This window comes from the organism of the source record quoted next, unplaced genomic scaffold (assembly GCF_019419815.1).
Source record: "Pyrus x bretschneideri cultivar Hongxiangsu unplaced genomic scaffold, Pyrus_bretschneideri_v1 Contig7, whole genome shotgun sequence".
Classification (NCBI taxonomy): Eukaryota; Viridiplantae; Streptophyta; class Magnoliopsida; order Rosales; family Rosaceae; genus Pyrus; species Pyrus x bretschneideri.
The window spans coordinates 7,721,338-7,740,248 of record NW_025999809.1 but is presented as its reverse complement, the minus strand read 5'-3'; the positions used below and the strand labels follow the sequence as shown (position 1 = coordinate 7,740,248).

At 35.9% G+C, this 18,911-nt stretch overlaps 2 protein-coding genes and 1 pseudogene across 2 annotated transcripts; 1 reads left to right on the top strand and 2 right to left on the bottom strand.

Annotated features, from left to right (window-relative positions):
- Positions 1–83: 83 nt before the first annotated feature.
- LOC103936918 (T-complex protein 1 subunit gamma) lies at positions 84–6,236 on the bottom strand. The gene is made up of 13 exons (XM_009346803.3): positions 6,077–6,236; positions 5,812–5,873; positions 5,158–5,230; positions 4,618–4,685; positions 4,347–4,416; positions 3,643–3,711; positions 3,428–3,499; positions 2,813–2,886; positions 1,522–2,184; positions 1,312–1,437; positions 1,004–1,108; positions 822–896; positions 84–589 (listed from the first exon to the last, which is right to left on the bottom strand). Exons 1-13 carry the CDS (start codon positions 6,099–6,101, stop codon positions 401–403), a joined length of 1,671 nt encoding a protein of 556 aa, XP_009345078.1. The 5' UTR covers positions 6,102–6,236; the 3' UTR covers positions 84–400.
- A 3,415-nt stretch (positions 6,237–9,651) lies between these two features.
- LOC103936917 (thaumatin-like protein 1) lies at positions 9,652–10,963 on the top strand. The gene is made up of 2 exons (XM_048573953.1): positions 9,652–9,796; positions 10,161–10,963. Exons 1-2 carry the CDS (start codon positions 9,751–9,753, stop codon positions 10,838–10,840), a joined length of 726 nt encoding a protein of 241 aa, XP_048429910.1. The 5' UTR covers positions 9,652–9,750; the 3' UTR covers positions 10,841–10,963.
- A 5,765-nt stretch (positions 10,964–16,728) lies between these two features.
- Positions 16,729–18,207, bottom strand: LOC125472596 (annotated as a pseudogene).
- Positions 18,208–18,911: the final 704 nt, after the last annotated feature.

Below are 18,911 nucleotides of genomic sequence, written 5' to 3'. Positions count from 1 at the left end.
CTTGCTTTGATTTTTTCTTGATTGTGGAGCAAACTTTGACTTCAAGAAGTAAAATGACAAATTTTAAGTTTCAATGAGCAAAATGAGATCAAAAGCCAAGATTTGCTTTCTCCCTTTTCAGTCACTACCAAAAAATTAAAGTCATTCACAATGCTCAAAAGAAGCATCATTCCACATATGGCAAGCTAACAAGTAAACGACATGGCAGGCTAACATAACATTCCCCACATCAAGAGAGAAATAAAGAGAAGATACAAACACACACTCCACCTAAGTCAAAGGTATCGTTATAACCTACAAAATATCCTCATCAAACTCATAATGCTCCTTTTCTTTCTTCTTGAAAGCAAAACTTAATTCAAATCAAGAAGCACGCTGACCCCCATCGTCTTCTCCATTCTCACTCGGGAATCATTTGCTCATTATCAGCGTCGCCTTCTGTCTCAACTTGAGGCTTTGAAGGACCTTTGGAACCAGGAGGCTGCTTCTTCTTAATACCACTCACAATGTCATCGATTCTGAGAAGTAGGCAAGCGGATTCTATGGCTGTTTTAAAGGTCTGAGCCTTGACATTGTATGCATCCCATATCTGACATGATAAGTATAAGCAATTAACAGCCTTTCCCATACAAAAGAGAATTTGACATTCAAGATTTGGTGGATATGCTCAAATCGTAGCTACATTTATTTTAGTAATAAGCAGGATTACAGCAGTTCCCCTCACATGGATGCTGTTGAAACATATACCAATCCCCCAACGAAGTAGAATATTGACAAAGTAAAGGGAACGCACAAATAGGAAATGAAGGAGATCCAATTACCTTTTTCTCCTTCACGTCAGTTATCGCACCAGTGTTTCCGTCTATGCCAATCCATGCATTTTCACCATTTGCATGCTACGGAAACAAATTGTAGTTAATATATAAACAAAATGCATCAGAACATATAAGAAATGATCTAGTGATGGTAAAACAGAACAAAGCCATACGGTAAAGATTCAAACCTTTCCTTGCAGTGCCGTCATTGTTCTAATCACATTAACCCCACAATTCTGAGCCAAAGTTCGTGGTATAGCCTCAAAAGCTATAGCAGCAGCTTCATATGGCCACTGTTATACCATCAAAACAAAAATGTAATGTAAAGCCACAGCTAATTCTTAATCTCCTATATGTCAAAAGCATGTGAACTAAAGCAACAAACAGTTCTTAGTCTTAGTGTTCATCTTTCTATTTTCACGAGGAGTTCTCCAGATTCTTGGACCGGTTTTGCCCAGAAAATACCATACTTTTGGATGAGGAGAAGCGAGTTTACCTTTTCGATACCTTCTACAGATGAGCTCTTTTGCTTCAATGTTGCAGATACAGTTAACTCTGTAGCACCACCACCAGGAACAAGTTTTGGATTTTTGAGGATGTTTCTTGCAACTGACATAGCATCCTATAACAAAGTAATTAATAAATAACAAATTTCACATATTATATTTACTTCCATGTAATGGGATAAAAAATAAAACCATCATACCTGCAAGTTTCTTTCCACTTCATTTAAGAGATCCTTACTAGGACCTCTTAAGAGTATAGTACAGGCTTTGGGATCTTTGCAATCAACAATGAATGCAAAATACTCATCACCAATTTTCTTGACCTCAAATAGCCCAGCCCCTGTACCAACATCAGACTCTTGCAATTCATCTGGTCTGTTAACAATAACAGCTCCACAGGCCTTAGCAATTCGGTTATTATCTGTTTTCCGCAACCTCCTGATTGCACTGACGCCAGCCTTGCTCAGGTAATGGCATGCCAAGTCACTAAGCCCCTTCTCTGTGATAACCACATCTGGCTTAAACTTCAATATCTGCACGCAGAGGCTCTCGATGTATTCTTCTTCCAGTTTTAGTAGGACTCCCCAATCTTCTTCTTTAAGTAACTCAGCATTTGTTTGGTTCTCGCCTTTCTTATACTCAAGAGGACAGTCAAGAAGAATGATCCTTGGGTTGACAATCTTTCTTCTCATTTTTCCAGGTGCAATGACATCTTTGTTAAACATTACTCCTCTGAGAACCACTGAATCTTCCAACTGGCCACCAGGAACCTTCTCAACCTTAATGTACTTTTTGATATCCACTTCTCGCAGACCTTGGCCAAGGTCCACCCCGACTATTGTGGTGGCATCAAGTGCTAAATCCTACAACAAGAAAACCCAATATATGGTTAGTTATGAGTGAGTTCACTGTTGTAATTTGTCACTAGAATCAGATCTGAAGAGTGAATACCAATAGTCCAAGTAATTGATTCTTTTGAGTTGATTCTCATTGCAAGGTGGATCATTCAAATGCAAGACATAATATATAACCAATAAAATTGAAAACTATGAAATCAAAGCAGTAACTTTCCACCTAGAGATGCAAAGTCATACACTCATACAGAGTTACCTTGCAGGCATGAGGCCACAGTTTATCTATCAAATACTTGTAACATGAAAGACAAAGTGTTGGAAACATAATAGACAAAATGTAATTTATCTTAATTGTATAATAAAATAAGGAAAAAAACACAAACGTCTGAAGTCAAGAATAGAAGTTAGAAATCCATGGTTAAACCTCACTTTTGATTTAAAGATAATGTTTATCTCTCAGAACTACAAAGCTCTGAAAATAAGTATTGCATGTTTCATGAAAATATTTTCCTTGACAAAATCTTATATCCTTCATCGGCCACTTTACAGACTACATAAACGAAGAACCTTAAGACTTGGAAACCAATAAACAAGAAGAAATAACTGATGCAAAATCTGTATTTATACAAGTACTTACAGCAATTAAATCCCCAAACTGACTAGTGAACTTTGTACCAATACAACTCTTGACCAGCCCCAACATTGTTGCACCTGCCATGTAAAGCATCCATAAGTAACATCCCAAAACTGCTAGCTTCTCATTTCAAATATTCGTTACCCGAGGTAAATTATTATTACAAAGGATATTTAGTCACTGACAGGTTTGCAATCATAACAATGAGTGTTATCATTGGCAAGAACTGGCCACCTGAAATTCTGATGTTCCACACCAATTATGCCGTTTTGATTTCTTAACTCACTCAACATATGAATTTGTAATTCAATCTAAGTGAAAGTAACATAATAGAGATGTAATAAAGGTTACAGCTAAAATTGCTAAACGAAAATTAAGCTATGCCCATTACCCAGTTTTTCCTAAGGAAAATCTGAAGCTGCATGAAACCCATGAATCTGATTGAGCACAAGGAATACTGCCCTGAGTTTATCTCTATGTTCTAGTCTTATGCATGCCATCACATTTTCACAAAAGTTCGATTAGAATGAGTGCTTGGGATCTATAGTCTGGGCACCAAATACAAAAATAATAATTCTATAATGTGATGATGAGTAGAAAGAAACCAAACAAACTTACGATCCTTCACATCAATGTCCATTGCTATTTTGTCAAGAACAGCAATAGCATCCTCCAGAGCTTTGTTGTAGGCTACAACCAAAAAACAGAAATTTAGAAAACATTGAAACAAAACAATTAGGAAAAGAATAAATTGTAAACCAAAATCAAATCCAAAACTGTACATGAAAGAAAAATCAGAAGGAAAAATGTTATCGTAATTTCTTTCAACTTACCTCGGCAAATAACAGTAGGATGATAGCGCTTGTCAATAAATGCTTCTGCAACATGGAGCATCTCACCAGCTACACCAAATTTCATTCCAAATGTAAGACATAGAACAAACTTCAAGTGCACATATAATAATGTTGTAAGTTGTAACATGTCCAGTATATAGAAAAATACACAACCTTCCTCAAGCTTTACTAAATTCCATAATATATATTATTATGCAAGTTAATCCCATTTCTGTTGAATCTACTTATATACCACGCAATGTATAGCACTAAATACATTTGACAAATATAATGGGGCTTTTAGCATTAAGCCCCCAAAGACAACACTTCTTAGCAATAAATACCTACTTTTATTCTACCCATTTTGTTAACTTTTGTTGTTGTATAGCTTTTAAGTCCTCAATATGTTGGAACTTTTAGCAATAAGCCCACATTTTTTTGCCAATTAGTCCTGAATTTAGGCCCTAATATTTAACAATAAGTCCATTAAAGGCTAAGGAATACAAGAATTTGTAAGGGGTTTTCTCTAAAACTTGAAGAATTTAGAGGGGTTTTACTAGTCTCTCCTGTTTATTAATTGAAAGCCAAATTATTTTGCTCCATTAAAAGATTGAATAAGAATATAAGTGAAGTTTCAAATATATACTATATATCCCTTAAATCAACAGTGAATGGCATGTACGTAAAAAATGCTCAAAGCATACCAAGGACAATGACAGATGTTGTTCCATCGCCTACTTCTTCATCTTGTGTGCGACTTAATTCAATCATTGACTATCACCAAAATTTTCAAAAGAACAAAGGTAAGAATAACAAATAAAATGAGAGCGAGGTGGGGAGGTCATAAAAATGCAAAGGATTTACAAGAAAGAAGATGGGGGATCAGAAGCTGATATCAAAGATAAAGAAAATTTTGAATCGAAAAGATATAAAAAATAAAATCCAGAAAGGAACAACTTGAGACAAATATCATGCCTTTGCTGCAGGGTGAGCAAGATCCAATTCACGCAGAATGGCATTTCCGTCGTTAGTCACTACAATTCCTGTAAGAAACATGGGTAACAACTATGTTAGCGTATTGCAAACTCACCAAGACCCAAAAGAAAGCCATGTGCTACGATGCATGGACACAGGCATGGGGATACGACACGACACAAAGATACGTCAAATTAACAAGAAGAATTGTTGTATGACCACAAGGGAATACGACACGACACGACACAACACGGGGATACGAGGGGATACCACCATGTCCATCGTAGGCCATGGGGATAATAAAAGCATGAAAGAGTTCATGACCAGTGACATCAATCTAAAATTTACTTAATTGCAAATAGAACAGTAAAAAACTTCTTTGATTCAAAATAATTCAATCACAGAAATAAATATGCGGTCACCTACAATAAGGGCTTACTTAGGTTGTAAAAACTGAGGGAAAATAAAGCATTACATTCTATTTCAACAAAAATACAGATAAAACAACAAAACTTATCAGACTGCAGCGAAAAGGATTACCTCCACTAGCGTCAAGTAGCATCTTGAGCATGGACCGAGGGCCCAAGGTTGTCCGGATTATGTCAGCAACAGCCTGTAATTATCAAAATGCTTCAAATTTGTGTGTTCATGAGACCCTAAGTGTTAATAGTCTGACAAAGTATACACAGAGGAATCATAAAAATATTCTCTTGAAAAAAAAAATCATTGAAAACTAGGACCCTAGATGCTTAAGAGTACTTTTATAAGAAAATACTAAACATTTTCACAGTTAGAAGGTTAATACTCATGTCAACTCATTCAGAAATTAATACGTTCAATACAAATACTAAAACATACATTTTCGGATGAATCTCAATTCAATTCAGTTTCCGCCGAACTTGTTTAAAACCCGAAATTACAACAGAATGTTTTTCAGTAAGTCATTCACCAAATGCTGAGCTAGACAGAACCAAAAAAAAAAACTCTTTTTAAAGACTCTGTCCAATTTATGTACTTCATCCCCATACGAAAGCAAAACCCATAAAAAAATTAGCTGATTATACAGTAAATTTATCTCCAAGACTTCAAAATAAAAACATTATTTTCCCTTTACGAACCAAACCGTTTAGGGTTTTACATTTCAATCCAAAATAAAATGTTTAGATTCGTAAACCCGAATGCCCGTAATCTTACCTTCGATGCCTGGATATTTCCATGGTGTACTTTACTCCCTGACTCACGCTTCAACGAATCTTCTGCTCAGATCAGTTCAAACAAGCAAAATCAGCAAAAACAAGCAATTGGGTTTTCACAGGAACACAAATCTCATCCAAAAAATGGCAGAAAACAACACAAAATTCGAGCTTTGCAGATACCCAAATGAAAGACCAACTCAAAACCTAAACTTTGAAGTAACTGCAAGTTAAGGGAGCGAAAAAAAGAAGGGAAGGGAGCTTACTGAGGACGAGCACTGGGGCTTGCATGGTGATGGCGAGATCTGTGTGAAACTGTTGAGTGCGAGGAGGCAGAAGGAAGAAGGAAGAAGAAGGGAGAAGAAGAGTAGAGAAGTCTGGAGAGGTTTATATGCGAGGGAAACGCCGATACCGGGATTTTATTGAAACCCTGCTCGTGCGAAATAGGTCTGCAAAAATGGGTCGGGGCGACCCTGGTCCAATAGGACTAAAGCTCAATTGGGCTTTGGAAGTCTTTTCGAGTTGGGCTGGGCGAGATTGGCCCGAAATGTTATACAAAACTTTGTGCACCCATTTTTTTTTTCTTTGGACACTCATAATTAAATTTACATATTCTCCGGACCCCAGTGTAAAATTTATAATATTTCTAAATCATCCCAACTTAAAAATTGGCAAAAGCATCTCAACCGTGAATCTCACTCAACCCGCTCCCAAACTCTGTCTTTCTTCTTCTTTCGCCTCTCCTCACTCTTCTCCAAAACAGCAAACTGAGTTCGCACCCAAATTGCACAAAGCATTGGAGAAACAAAGCACCACCCCAGGTGGCATGAAAAATGGTTGTTGCAAACACGCCGATTTGAAGGTGGGAGGAGCGCCGGTAACCATTAGTTCGGTGAGTAGTTAAAAAAACCACTCTTTAGAGCATCCCTATCACTGCTAGCTAAATTGTTGCTATTTTAGCTGGCCAAATGGCCAAAAGCTATTATTGCTAACCAATTTACAGAAGCATTTCCAACACTGCTAACCTATTTTAACAAAAACCACAATATTTTATTATAGATAATGCTAGGGAGATCAAAATTTTAAACCAAGTTTGCAAATTAAATGATCTATTACCAATAGGAAATAAGTACGTTAACCAACACTTAAGTAATAATCCAACCATCCTCAACCACATCATTTGGTTTGTAAATTTGGTTTAAAAATTTTGGTCTCTTTAGCATTATCCTTTTTATTATTTAACAACTCAACCCTTTATTTCACTATTAATATTTTGACAAAAATACATCCTAACCTAGGGGTGTATTCAATTAGAATTTTGAGAGAATTTAAAGGATTTGTACATCCATGAATTGTTATGGAGTTTAATTGATTTATAGAGATTTAATATAAAATTTTGATTTAACTCCCTTAAAATTTCATGGAGAGATGTGAGATTTATGGATGCTTAAAAAACATTATGAAATCTCTCAAATTCCTTTGAATTCCTTAACTTTTTAAAATTTTTAAAATCAATTTCTAATTAAATACTCCTTGAACGTTATAAATTTATTTAAAATCCTAATTAAATACTCGCAAAATTCTAAGGATTTTATTTAATGAACTATGTGAAAATCAGGATTGAATACACTTTTAATTTCATAGAATTATTTAAAATCCTAATTAAATATCCTAAATTTATTAAAAGAATTAAAATCCTTCAAAATCTCAATCCAATATACCATTTGTTTTCCAGTCCTTCTCTCTTCCTTGTCTCTCTTCGTTTCTCTTTGGTTATTCGGTCCATTTCTCCCTTCCCTTCTCTCTCTTCATTTTTTCCGTCCCTTTCTCCCTTCTTTCTCTTGTGCCTGCTGCTGGTTTGCAAGGGAAGAAGTCACTAGCAATTGTATCAGGATTTCTCGAAACTTCGCAGAACATCTCTAGCTTCGACCTCGACCTCCGCTTCCACCGTTTTCTTCATCTATCCAATCGATTAAGACTCTCTCCCTCGTCGTTTGTCACTCAATCTCCGCCGACTTGAGATCTCATTGGTCATTCGGAACTCCGTCCTCCTAGATCTTATCGATCCGTTTTTATCGTCACAGCTATCAGTGGCGATTCCCCGTCGTCTCTGCCCTTTTTCACCTCTTTTTTTTGTCGCTGATCCAATCTACCAGCTCTGTCGCAAGTCCGATCCACCACAACCGTTGCAATTCAATCCACCACTAGGTCCACTACCATCTCAGTTGCTTGCTGTTGAAGAGAGATGGAGCGTACAATACAAATATTGTATTTTAAGTTTAGTTAGCTAGTTAATTCTCTTTCATGCTCGCCACAATAGCTAGGAACTGTTCATCAAGCCACAATAGCTAGCTTGATAGCTAGCCTGTTGGACTTCCACTCTTCTCTCGTGGCTAGGTAAAATAGAAAAATTCCTGATTTAGCTAGCTGTTGAAGATGCTCTTGTAGAAAAAGTTGCTCATGTCATGTGGCTAAAAGGCAGATGTGCCTTTTTATATGTCACAGTTACTATTTTGAAAGAATGCTGATGTGGTTAGGATGAGAAAGTTATATCTTATAGGATTCATTTGATGATAAAATTTGTGACCAACAATATTGATAATTTATCTCGAATTACTACGGAAAAGTGGTATTCCTCTTCAATTTTAAGTTTTGATTGTCGTCGATGGCTATACGAATTTATAGCGCTCATTGTGTGGTTTAATCAGACCTCATATCATTTAATGTAAATATATTGTTGTATTAAAAAAATATTAATTTTTTAACTATGCACCACTTCGATTCCTCTCTCACCTAACAACTAATTTTTTAACTCATTAACGTTATTGCACTCAATGTTTAAAATATCGATATCGGTGGAAATATCGATAGACAAATTAGTGGAAATATCGATAGACATCGTATATCGATATCGATTGCCTTCAATGAAAATGATGGAAATTTGCTCAAAAAAATGAAAATTTAAAATTATTTTTTAGGAATGTCATATGAAGCTACAACACACATATGAATTAAGAATTAATGATTAGGTACAGTGTTAACAATAAGTATGTGATATGTGAGAAGCAAAACTTCCTTGTAATGACAAGTAATAAAATAAAGCATTTTACTAGAAAGAATAAATTATACATAACTTAATTAAAATTTCCATCATGAAAGTAGCACAAGTTTTATTGAAGTAAACTAATACCATAAAAACAGAAATTAAAAAATAAAGAATGCATTGGCTCATGGATATTTCCTACAAACGTTTTGCAAATTGTCTGCTAACACCAGATATTTCCTAAAAATATCGAGGAAGTTAACTGATTTCCTGAAATATTGTGGATATGGGGTGAAGTTTCGACTTCACCCCCTCTTTCTATATCGTTCTCTGAATTTTTGGATATTTCCGTAGAAATGTCGAGCATATCCAAGGTGTTTCAAGATTGTTTGAAAAATTGGAAGAATAAATAGGTACATAGTATATGTTTGTAGATAGGTTTGAAATATTAGCAGAGTCATGAAAGGAAAACGCGTTCTTTCCTCTTTTGATGGATAGACGAGGCATGGATATGCCTATGGGTTGTACAAAGAAAACTAAAAAGGAAAGAAATTAATGTTTTTTAATGGACATGTGCGAGAAGTGCTATTTTTGAGATCCCTATTTCTTAAGTTTGTTCTCCGGTATGAGACTTTTTCCGGACTGCACTTTTACATAGGTGAGGATCACTTAAAGAAAGAAAAGAAACGTTTAGATTCAGCAATCTTTGAAAGCAGTTTCATGTGATCATTTGAAAATTAAGTCACCCTACCATATATGATCATTTGAAAATTATATTGGTTTTTGCAGTTTTCACTTATATATATACATCATGTACGTCTTGAAACACTGCTAAGTTCATAACTGAATTATTATTTATCAGACGGAAAACTCTCAAAAGCAATCGGAGCGCTCAACATGAAATTTGAAGCGTTAATCGGCCTTGTATTAGTCTTCCTCTCAGGCAAGAATTTCACGAAATATATATCGTCATTTCATCCATTACAATATCACGAAGTTTGTTCTTCCAATATCTGTTTTTGTTTTCTATTGATTTTCTGGATATCTAACAAGACATCCGATGCATGGTTTCCATCATTATTGCAATATGAATGCAACAAAACATTGATATTAAATAATACGTCATGAACCACGCTCATCAAATTTGTTCATCAAATGATATGACAATATGTCTTTAATTTATTAAAATAGAAGTCTTATTTGATGAAAAAAGTATGATGATTAATTATTTGGTGAACAAAAAATAATAATTTGATGAGTGTGGCACTTTAGTGATGATCTTATACTCTGTGTGTCAGAACATGCAGGGGTTTACTCGGCCAAGTTCACATTCACAAACAAATGTCCCAACACAGTTTGGCCAGGAACCCTAACCGGAGGCGGTGGCCCACAATTACTTTCCACGGGATTTGAGTTAGCCTCCGGTGCTTCAACATCACTGACTGTCCAAGCTCCGTGGTCCGGCCGCTTCTGGGGCCGCTCTCACTGCTCGATAGACTCCTCCGGAAAGTTCAAATGCTCAACAGGAGATTGTGGCTCTGGCCAAATATCCTGCAATGGTGCCGGTGCAAGTCCACCAGCATCCCTAGTGGAGTTAACCCTAGCAACCAACGGAGGACAAGATTTCTACGATGTTAGCCTTGTTGACGGCTTCAACTTGCCCATTAAGTTAGCCCCCAGAGGCGGCTCCGGTGATTGCAACTCCACAAGCTGCGCGGCCAATATAAACACTGTTTGTCCTGCCGAGTTGTCTGACAAAGGATCAGATGGGAGTGTGATTGGCTGCAAAAGTGCATGTTTGGCTTTAAATCAGCCCCAATATTGTTGCACTGGCGCTTATGGAACCCCTGATACATGCCCTCCTACTGACTTTTCAAAGGTCTTCAAGAAGCAGTGTCCCCAGGCTTATAGTTATGCTTATGATGACAAATCTAGTACTTTCACATGCTTTGGTGGCCCTAACTATGAAATTACCTTCTGCCCTTGATTAGGGTTTTTACATCTATTGGGATTTATCAATATTTTGTCATGACTCCATATATAGAATAAGTGGACAATATGAAATTAGCATGATCAATGTGAATTAATGGTATAAATTTTTATTTAATATTGATCAAGTTCATTTACATCATACATCTTTTTTTACGTCTTGCCACTAACGTTTGGGCTGAGCCAAGAGCATTTTTTTTTTTTTTTATCTAAATTTGAATTTTATTTATTTTAAATAAATTAATGCAGAATATCGCTTATAAAACATCTTAACTACTTATAGATCATAGTGGTCATCATACGATCTGAGTCAAGTAGGCCATCTATCAAAGTCGGGCCAGGTGACCACACAAGACGAAAAGCACGGTTCGTGGTCTCTCCATTGCCAATGCCACTCATCATGTTCATCCCCATCCATCATACCTTGTTTATTTCTTTGCCTTGTATTTCCTTGTTCTTCCTTAATTTTGACTATATTTTGTACTTTATGTGCTACCCTTAATAGTTTCATTATCTTCTATAAATATGGATATTTATTCCATCACTAAGATTCATCTAGTTAAACTAACTAGAACCCCGAATTGAAATATTTCAATATTGAAATAATAATTAATAATATTATTGAATTCGCAGAACGACGTCAATATCTCTTTTAGTCTTTTTGAGTTTTTGCCCATGGAGTTTTTGTGAATCTGTACAACTTTTGTTCTTTTTTAACATTTTATTTCTTTTTTTTGAACCATTCTCATTCAATAATCAATTCAAAATTACAGACGAAATGGAAGGACTTCCATTGGAATCCCCATCTAATTCTACAAAATACCACTTTTTTTATTTTTTTTGGATCTTCCAAATCATTCCTGCAGGAGATCTAGACCTTTTTTTTTTTTTTTTTTTTCTGATCCCTCGATAAAAAGATTCATTCTCTTCATAAAAAAATAGTATTTAGAACCAATAAAGATTTCTTTTTCGATTCATCCCTGGAGTTGAATACCTCATTCAAGAATTGTTTTTGATCCAATCCAATAGAAAATGGCAAATTCCTTATGATACACCACGTACGGCTTAGTTATTGATAGAGTGAATAGATCTGCCATTTCTTGACATCTCTCTTCCTGATTCAAAATCATGGTGTAACGTGTATCCCCCTTGTTCCGGTCATGGAATAGATGAAATAAATAAAAAAATGAATTTTTGTTCAAGAATTAAATCTTATTGGAACTATCCATATCCAATTCATCCTTCAGAACCATATCACATCTGAATTTGATGAAATAGGATGAATTGAAATGGTATTTTGTAAATACGTATTGGATCAATTCCTCTAGCAGCATGAGTCTTACTTTCTTTTTCTGTCGAAAGCTTTCCACGTAGGTATGAAATAACCGTTTGTCAAGATGACTTCTCTTACAATGTTTCTTAGCATCCGAGCTAATTGGTTTTTTCATCATCCATTGATAGCCACATAAATGACTAGAATATATTTTTTCTATTGGAATGTCTCGAAGTTGTAATCTTCCTATTTAGGTTGTCACCGTCTCCGCTAGGTGTTTATGGAATTATTGGGGGGCTCTCCCTACTTGGATGCTTTTACTAATTGCCTTAGCATCTAAGCGTGGTATATTAAATAGAATAGTAAATAGGCCTTCCAAACTCACTAGCTCGAATCGGTAGATCTTGGTGCCTGCATAGCAAAGGTACAACTGATGAGAAAACTTATTGGAATCTACTAGTTGGCGAGTAATCTTTATTCAAGTACCGTTAAGTAAGTATTAATGATAGTTCCATATCTTCTATAAATATGGATATTTATCCTACAAATTTATTCACTGAATGAGAAAGACAATGTTCATGTTAAAGAATTGAAACTCCATGACAGTTATTTCTACACTTCTAACTAACATTTCCCTTTACTTTATTCCATCAATTTCTTATGGGGCTAGAAAATAAGTTGGATATCACCAGAAGCTAGTGATGTATCCACCGTTTTACTTAAAACACAAAATTAAAAACCATGGAGAGGATTGTTTGCCAAACTCAGTAAGTGACCCTTGGATTCAGAAAAGCATATGCTAGTAGCTCCGGATTGCTTTCAAATAATGCCATGCTTTCTTCGCTTAGGGTCAACCATGTTTCAATCCCATTGCAATCTCTTTTGTCCATGAAACCAAATAAATTCTTAACTGAACAACCAGCAAAACTCACCTATGATGGCTTTCCTCAATCCGAAATCCGATTCATAGAAAGGAAACCTACACCAACTTGTGCAACTATAAGTTTCAATCTCCTGATCTTTCATCAGGTTTGTGCAAGTACTCGGTCAACACTTACATTGCCTTATTAGGATCAACTAATTTTGTAGCACATTCTTTCATTTCTTCAATCTTGGCTCGATGATAGGAGCATATTTATGCTACTTAGCTATGTTGTTTCCTTGCATTTAATGAGCTAATTACTACTTATTATAGTGTTTTAAGCTATTTTCGTGTGTTTGTAAGTCCTAATGGTAAAGTTGGCAAGAAAGTGCATTTTGGAGCCATTTGGAGCAGTTTTGGGCATAGAATGGATAACTTGCATATGGAGCAAGCTGGATGGATGAAATTGAAGTTAAGAGAGGCTAAGAACATGCTACAAATATGGAGAAACAAGTTCAAAGACAAAGAAGATAAGGAAAGAGCAAGAAATAAGGAACATTATCCAACCTTATCCTATCCAATCTTATCTTATCCAACCTTATCTTATCTTATTCTATCATAAGCTTTTGCTACCTTAATTCCAGCTGCAAAGAGGACTTAATTTCACATTAAAACACCTAGATATATGGTTCTAGAAGACCCTATATGTTCCTAAATAGGTGCTGCACCCCTTATTCCCTTCTAGAAGTCCAATTTCTGCCACAAAATACCTAGTTTCTAGAAGTCCTAATTTTTGGCGAATTTCCCTATCCCTTTCCCCCTTGGTTTTTGAAAGCATTAACCCTTTCCTCCAAGGATTGTGCAATCCTTTTCCCTTCAGAAATTGTGCATTCCCTAGTCCTATAAATATAAGTGTTTGCCGCACCATTCAAACCATCCATTCACTCATTCATTCATTCATACATTCAGCCATCAAACACCATAATTCACACCACATCACCCTAGTGCTGCAAGCAAGTAATGAAGGAGAAGAGGACTTGTGCAATCTGCCATCCAAGGGAGTGTCGTGCATGCCATTGGAGTGGGACGTTCTTGGTTTTTTCTATCCTTAGTTTTAGTTTGATGTTTATTTTAATTTGGTTTTCAATTATGATGAACATGTAGAACTAATTTCTTTTTAGTTAGAGGTGAATTCGAAGCCATGATTATATGTTTTATATGAATTGATTACATCTAGTTATTGTTTCTTGAGTCTTGAATGTGATTTGCTTATATAAGTAATCAAAACTTGTTTATGTATGTTGGTTGAGGGTCGACACTTAATTTGCATGCATAAATTTAATGCTAGAGTATAAGGGTGTTTCACGTAATAGTTATTCACTTATATTCACAAGTAGTGTAGGTTGCTAGTCAAAATCGTGTTAAGTGAATCCTTGGCATGAGTCTCATGCATTTCATAGTGATGAATGCCTTGTCAATGCTTATGATTTTCATAAAACTTAATGGCTTTTGATATGTATCTTTATTATGCGTTTTATATACAGGACTTGAGAAAGATAATTTGGTTGTAATACATATCCATTCAATCCAATGAAATAAGGAAAATCTGAGGGTTGGTTGTGCGATGCAATTAACTTGGGGTGTTGTCATTCATAGTCTAAAAGAATAATAATTGGAAATTGTTTTGTATGCATATATCATGTGTGGAGAATGACCCTCTAACTAAATCTAGTCCCCTGACCAAACGACATGTTGTTTGGGTCGTCTCCCACCTCCAGGATACGAGCCTCCTTGGTTACTCATAATGCCACCGACGACAGTACACTGTCATGGTTGGCTTGTAACATGTCTCTCATGTTAGTGTACATCTCCCTAAGATGGTGTGGGTGCTAGGATCTTGAGGTTTCGTTGACTCCATAGCTGTTCTAGAAGCTAGACGAGTCATACACGAGAAGGGATCGAGGAGAATCAAAGGACTGGCTATTAAAAAATACAATTTTTACAATGGCTCTTTTTCTTTGCAAGAATTACTATTTATAGTAGCAGATAACAACTTAGCTACTAAGACTCCAAAATAAGCCATCCAGAGAAAATTCAAATGACAAATTCTCTACCGTGGGCCCTTGTCTTTGGCTTTGGGATCAGCATCAATCTTCTTGAAAACCATTCTTTGTTTCTTCCCTCTCACTTTCCGTTTGCTTTATTTGGAGTTGAATTGGCGTCGTGGAGCTCTGTAGTCATTGTGGTAGTCGTCGTCTTCAGGCCCACAAACACAAAGTTAACACAAGGTTTTGGATCTAATTATCACATTCGATATAGGATTGAAGCAAGAAGCCATGGAAGATGTCGAGTTGTGTCGGGATCGTGTTTAGTCAATGCGACACTTCGGGTTTAGCCGGTTGCAATAATATGACATGCAGATGTTCAGAAGATGTGGAGCGGCTACATGTTTTTATCCTTTTATTTTGTTTATGTTTAATAATTTCCTAAAGTTGTCCTGGAATTTGGTTTGATTTCTCTCCGTATGAGAGGTTGCTAGTTTGATTGCTCTGTTTAGAAGAGTGCATGATTTTAATATTCGTTCTGGTTTGCTTGCCTATTTGGATCTATGTGTGAAGGGTGGAGCTATTTGATTCACTGATCTACTTCATTTGGTCTTCTGGGATCGTGGTGGTGATTAGGTGATGTGATCGACTCATAGGCATCGTACTCCCTATCCCAATTTATTGTTTGAGATTTTGTCCTCATATGATCTCCCTATAACATGAAGTGTAACAATTTTATTGATCTTTGTGTAATCGTGCCATTCCTGATGAGCTCGTCAGACAAGTGCTTGAAGTCTACTCCTTACTTTGCGATTAGTGATGCTTTATTGCAATATTTTTAGATCTAGTTTGCAAGGACCATTTTGGGGCCAAGTTTTTTAATCTTTTATTTGTACGCTAATTTATTTATAATGTACACATTCTTCTTTATTAACGTACCACTTTGTTATATGTGAAATGTACCAATTATTTTTGTAACATGTACCAATTTTTTTAACACTATGGATACATTCTTTTGCCATTTATTATTTCTTATTGTTACATAGTTTTTATCCATTTATTCAATCAAATTGTTTGAATTTTTTTTATTGTAGCCGTTTCTAATAGTATTATAATGAAGGATTTAAATTTATAGGACTATAAATCACATAAAATATCAAATAATTAATGTCGAAACTATAAAAATATAATTATTAATAGTAATATAATGAGGTGTACAAAGTCTAGGGACTTCGATCAAACTTTGAATACTATTAAGGTTTTAGTCAAAAAGTGTTAGAGACTAGGAACTGCATCCAAAGTATCCCTATTTATAATTTGTATTTGTAATGCCTTTTTGAGGCGAGTTATTCATAATATGTAATTGTAATGCCTTTTTATCAATGAATGAAGTGTCATAATTTTCTTCAAAGACTCCAAGATAACAACCAAATGACCTTCTAACCGTTAATTAGTTGTAAAACTAACTAATCAATATTACAACTGCCACATTATGATGATGCCAAGTGGAATCGTATCAATTTTTAATTTGTTTATTACATTTTTATGAATTTGGAATGGTATTCCAAAATGTTTATATCCGGACATTAGCACCAATCCATCCAATTAACGACAACTTAACCTTTATATTTAGCAATTAGCATCTTGGTATCCATATGTATGGCTACCATGCATATTTACCTTAAGTTTCAATAAGATTTGAAAGATCGACTAAAACGGATTCCATAATTCCAGAACTACTACCTGGGGCAAACAATACATATTTTAATGTAAGAACACAAAAACGGAAAAAATGAGTCTCTTACAATTATATTTTTCAGTAGGTGACACTTGGATTTACAGAAGCATATCCAAGCAGTTCCACATTGCTTTCAAGGATGGCCATGGTTTCTTCACGCATAGTCACCCATGCTTCTAATCCCTTGCAATCTCTTTTGTCCAACAAAGTAAATACATTCGCAACTGAGAAACTAGTTAAGCTCACCCATGCCGGCTTTCCCCATCCGAAATCAGTTTCGTAATAAGGAAACCTACACCAACTGGTGCAGGCATAATTTTCTATCCCATCGTTATCTAGCACGTTTTTGTAGAAGTCATTTTGCTCCTGACATGCTTCATTAGAATCAAATACTACTTGTGCAGCATACTTTTCTTTCACTTGTTCAATCCCTTTCCTGAACTTAGCAGCCAAGTCTTTTAGATCTATCATCGCATACTCTTCAACCTTCGATGTAAAACGGCCCACGATGTTCCCAGCTAAGTTTTCTGGCAAAGGCGGCACAAACCTTTTGCGCAAGTTCACACCTTGATGGAACATGGATGGCCTTGGGCACTGCGAGTTTGATCTTGACGCTTCCATTGCACATTTCCAAATGAGTGCTGAAACCGCTTCTACACGCGTAGGATTGGGAACAATTGAACTGGCTACATCAGATTGGAGAGTAGAAATTTTTGACGCATCAAACACATACCTCTCTGTTATGCACTTCTGTGCTTGGTGAAATTTCTTAGGACATTGGTGCCGGCTGTGATGAGTTCAAAAAATCTAGTGGTGGAAAATGAGATGCAGCACCAAATTCTGGAGGCAATACCACCTGATCACTGTCGCTGGACTGAAGTGCTATTGTGGACAAATATTTGATGAATGTGAATACTGTGGAGCCATCAGCAATCATATGTGAAATCTTGAATCCGATTGCCATTCCACCGCACTCGAAAAAGTTGACTTGCACAAGAAGCATTGAGCCTTTTCCTTCGGTTGGAAGGAACTGGTTTAGCATCACGACATCCGGGGATTCCAAAATCTCCGCTAAGGAACAGTTGACACGGGCTATGATGAATTCAGCTCCATCATCGTTGCATTCAATCGTGGAACTGCCTTCAACTAATCTTCCGGCAAGGGGGTAGAAGTGAGTGAGAGCTTTGGCTAATGATTGACTTAGAAGCTGACATCTTTCATTCATAGCCATGGAATAAGTAGTAGCAATATTGGGATAGAAGAGAAGTAGTGGGACATGAACTACAGGAGCCATCTGGTCCAAAACTGACAGCTTAAAATTTCTAAGTTGATGAGGAGTTGGGGAGGATGGTTTAACTGTTTGGCTCTCTATTATTTGAACTTCGATTTTTGCCATATTGAATATTTTCGCAAACAGTTGTGAATCGATGGAATAAGAGCCTAATTAATCATCCTGCTTTTATAAGGAAATGGTAGGGCGGACAAAAGAGCATATACCTCAATTCATGTGAGTCTTGAATGGGGATCATAAAACTCATATTGAGTGATGGGTTTTTTCCTCAATCAACCATATCTTCAAGTAAGAGCAAGGACGCGTAGGCACCTCGTTGCTCAGTTGTTGACATTTCAAACAAGTCATTCTAAGTTGATCATTAGTTATGAAAACTTAATTTAGAATTACATTTTGAAGATTGTATCATAACATTTTTAGTTCAGGCTCGTATAAGAAAAAAAGGAAGAAATAAAATATAAAAACTGGTTTTACATCATGGTGGTGGTTTTCTTGTCTATCTTAACCTTCTTCGGGCATGAAACAGCAAGACAACCAATGTAACGAACAGTAATACATGATTTCTTTTCAACGTTTAAAAACGGCATTGGACTGTCTAGATATGACATATTTAATTAGGGTTTTCTTTTTCAAGAAAAATAAACATATAGAATCGAAAATGATTTTCACACTCTTTCGATTTTATGTACTCTCTACTTAGTTATCTCTCTTAATTTTCTTGAAGTAAGAGATTAAAAGAGAGTGGAGTAATCATTCGTCATGTAGAGTAAACTACCCCATGTTCTTTAGTGGGCAAAATTTCTGATTGTGTTTGAAACACAAGGTGGTGCACCACATATCATTACATAAGTAGAGGGAAG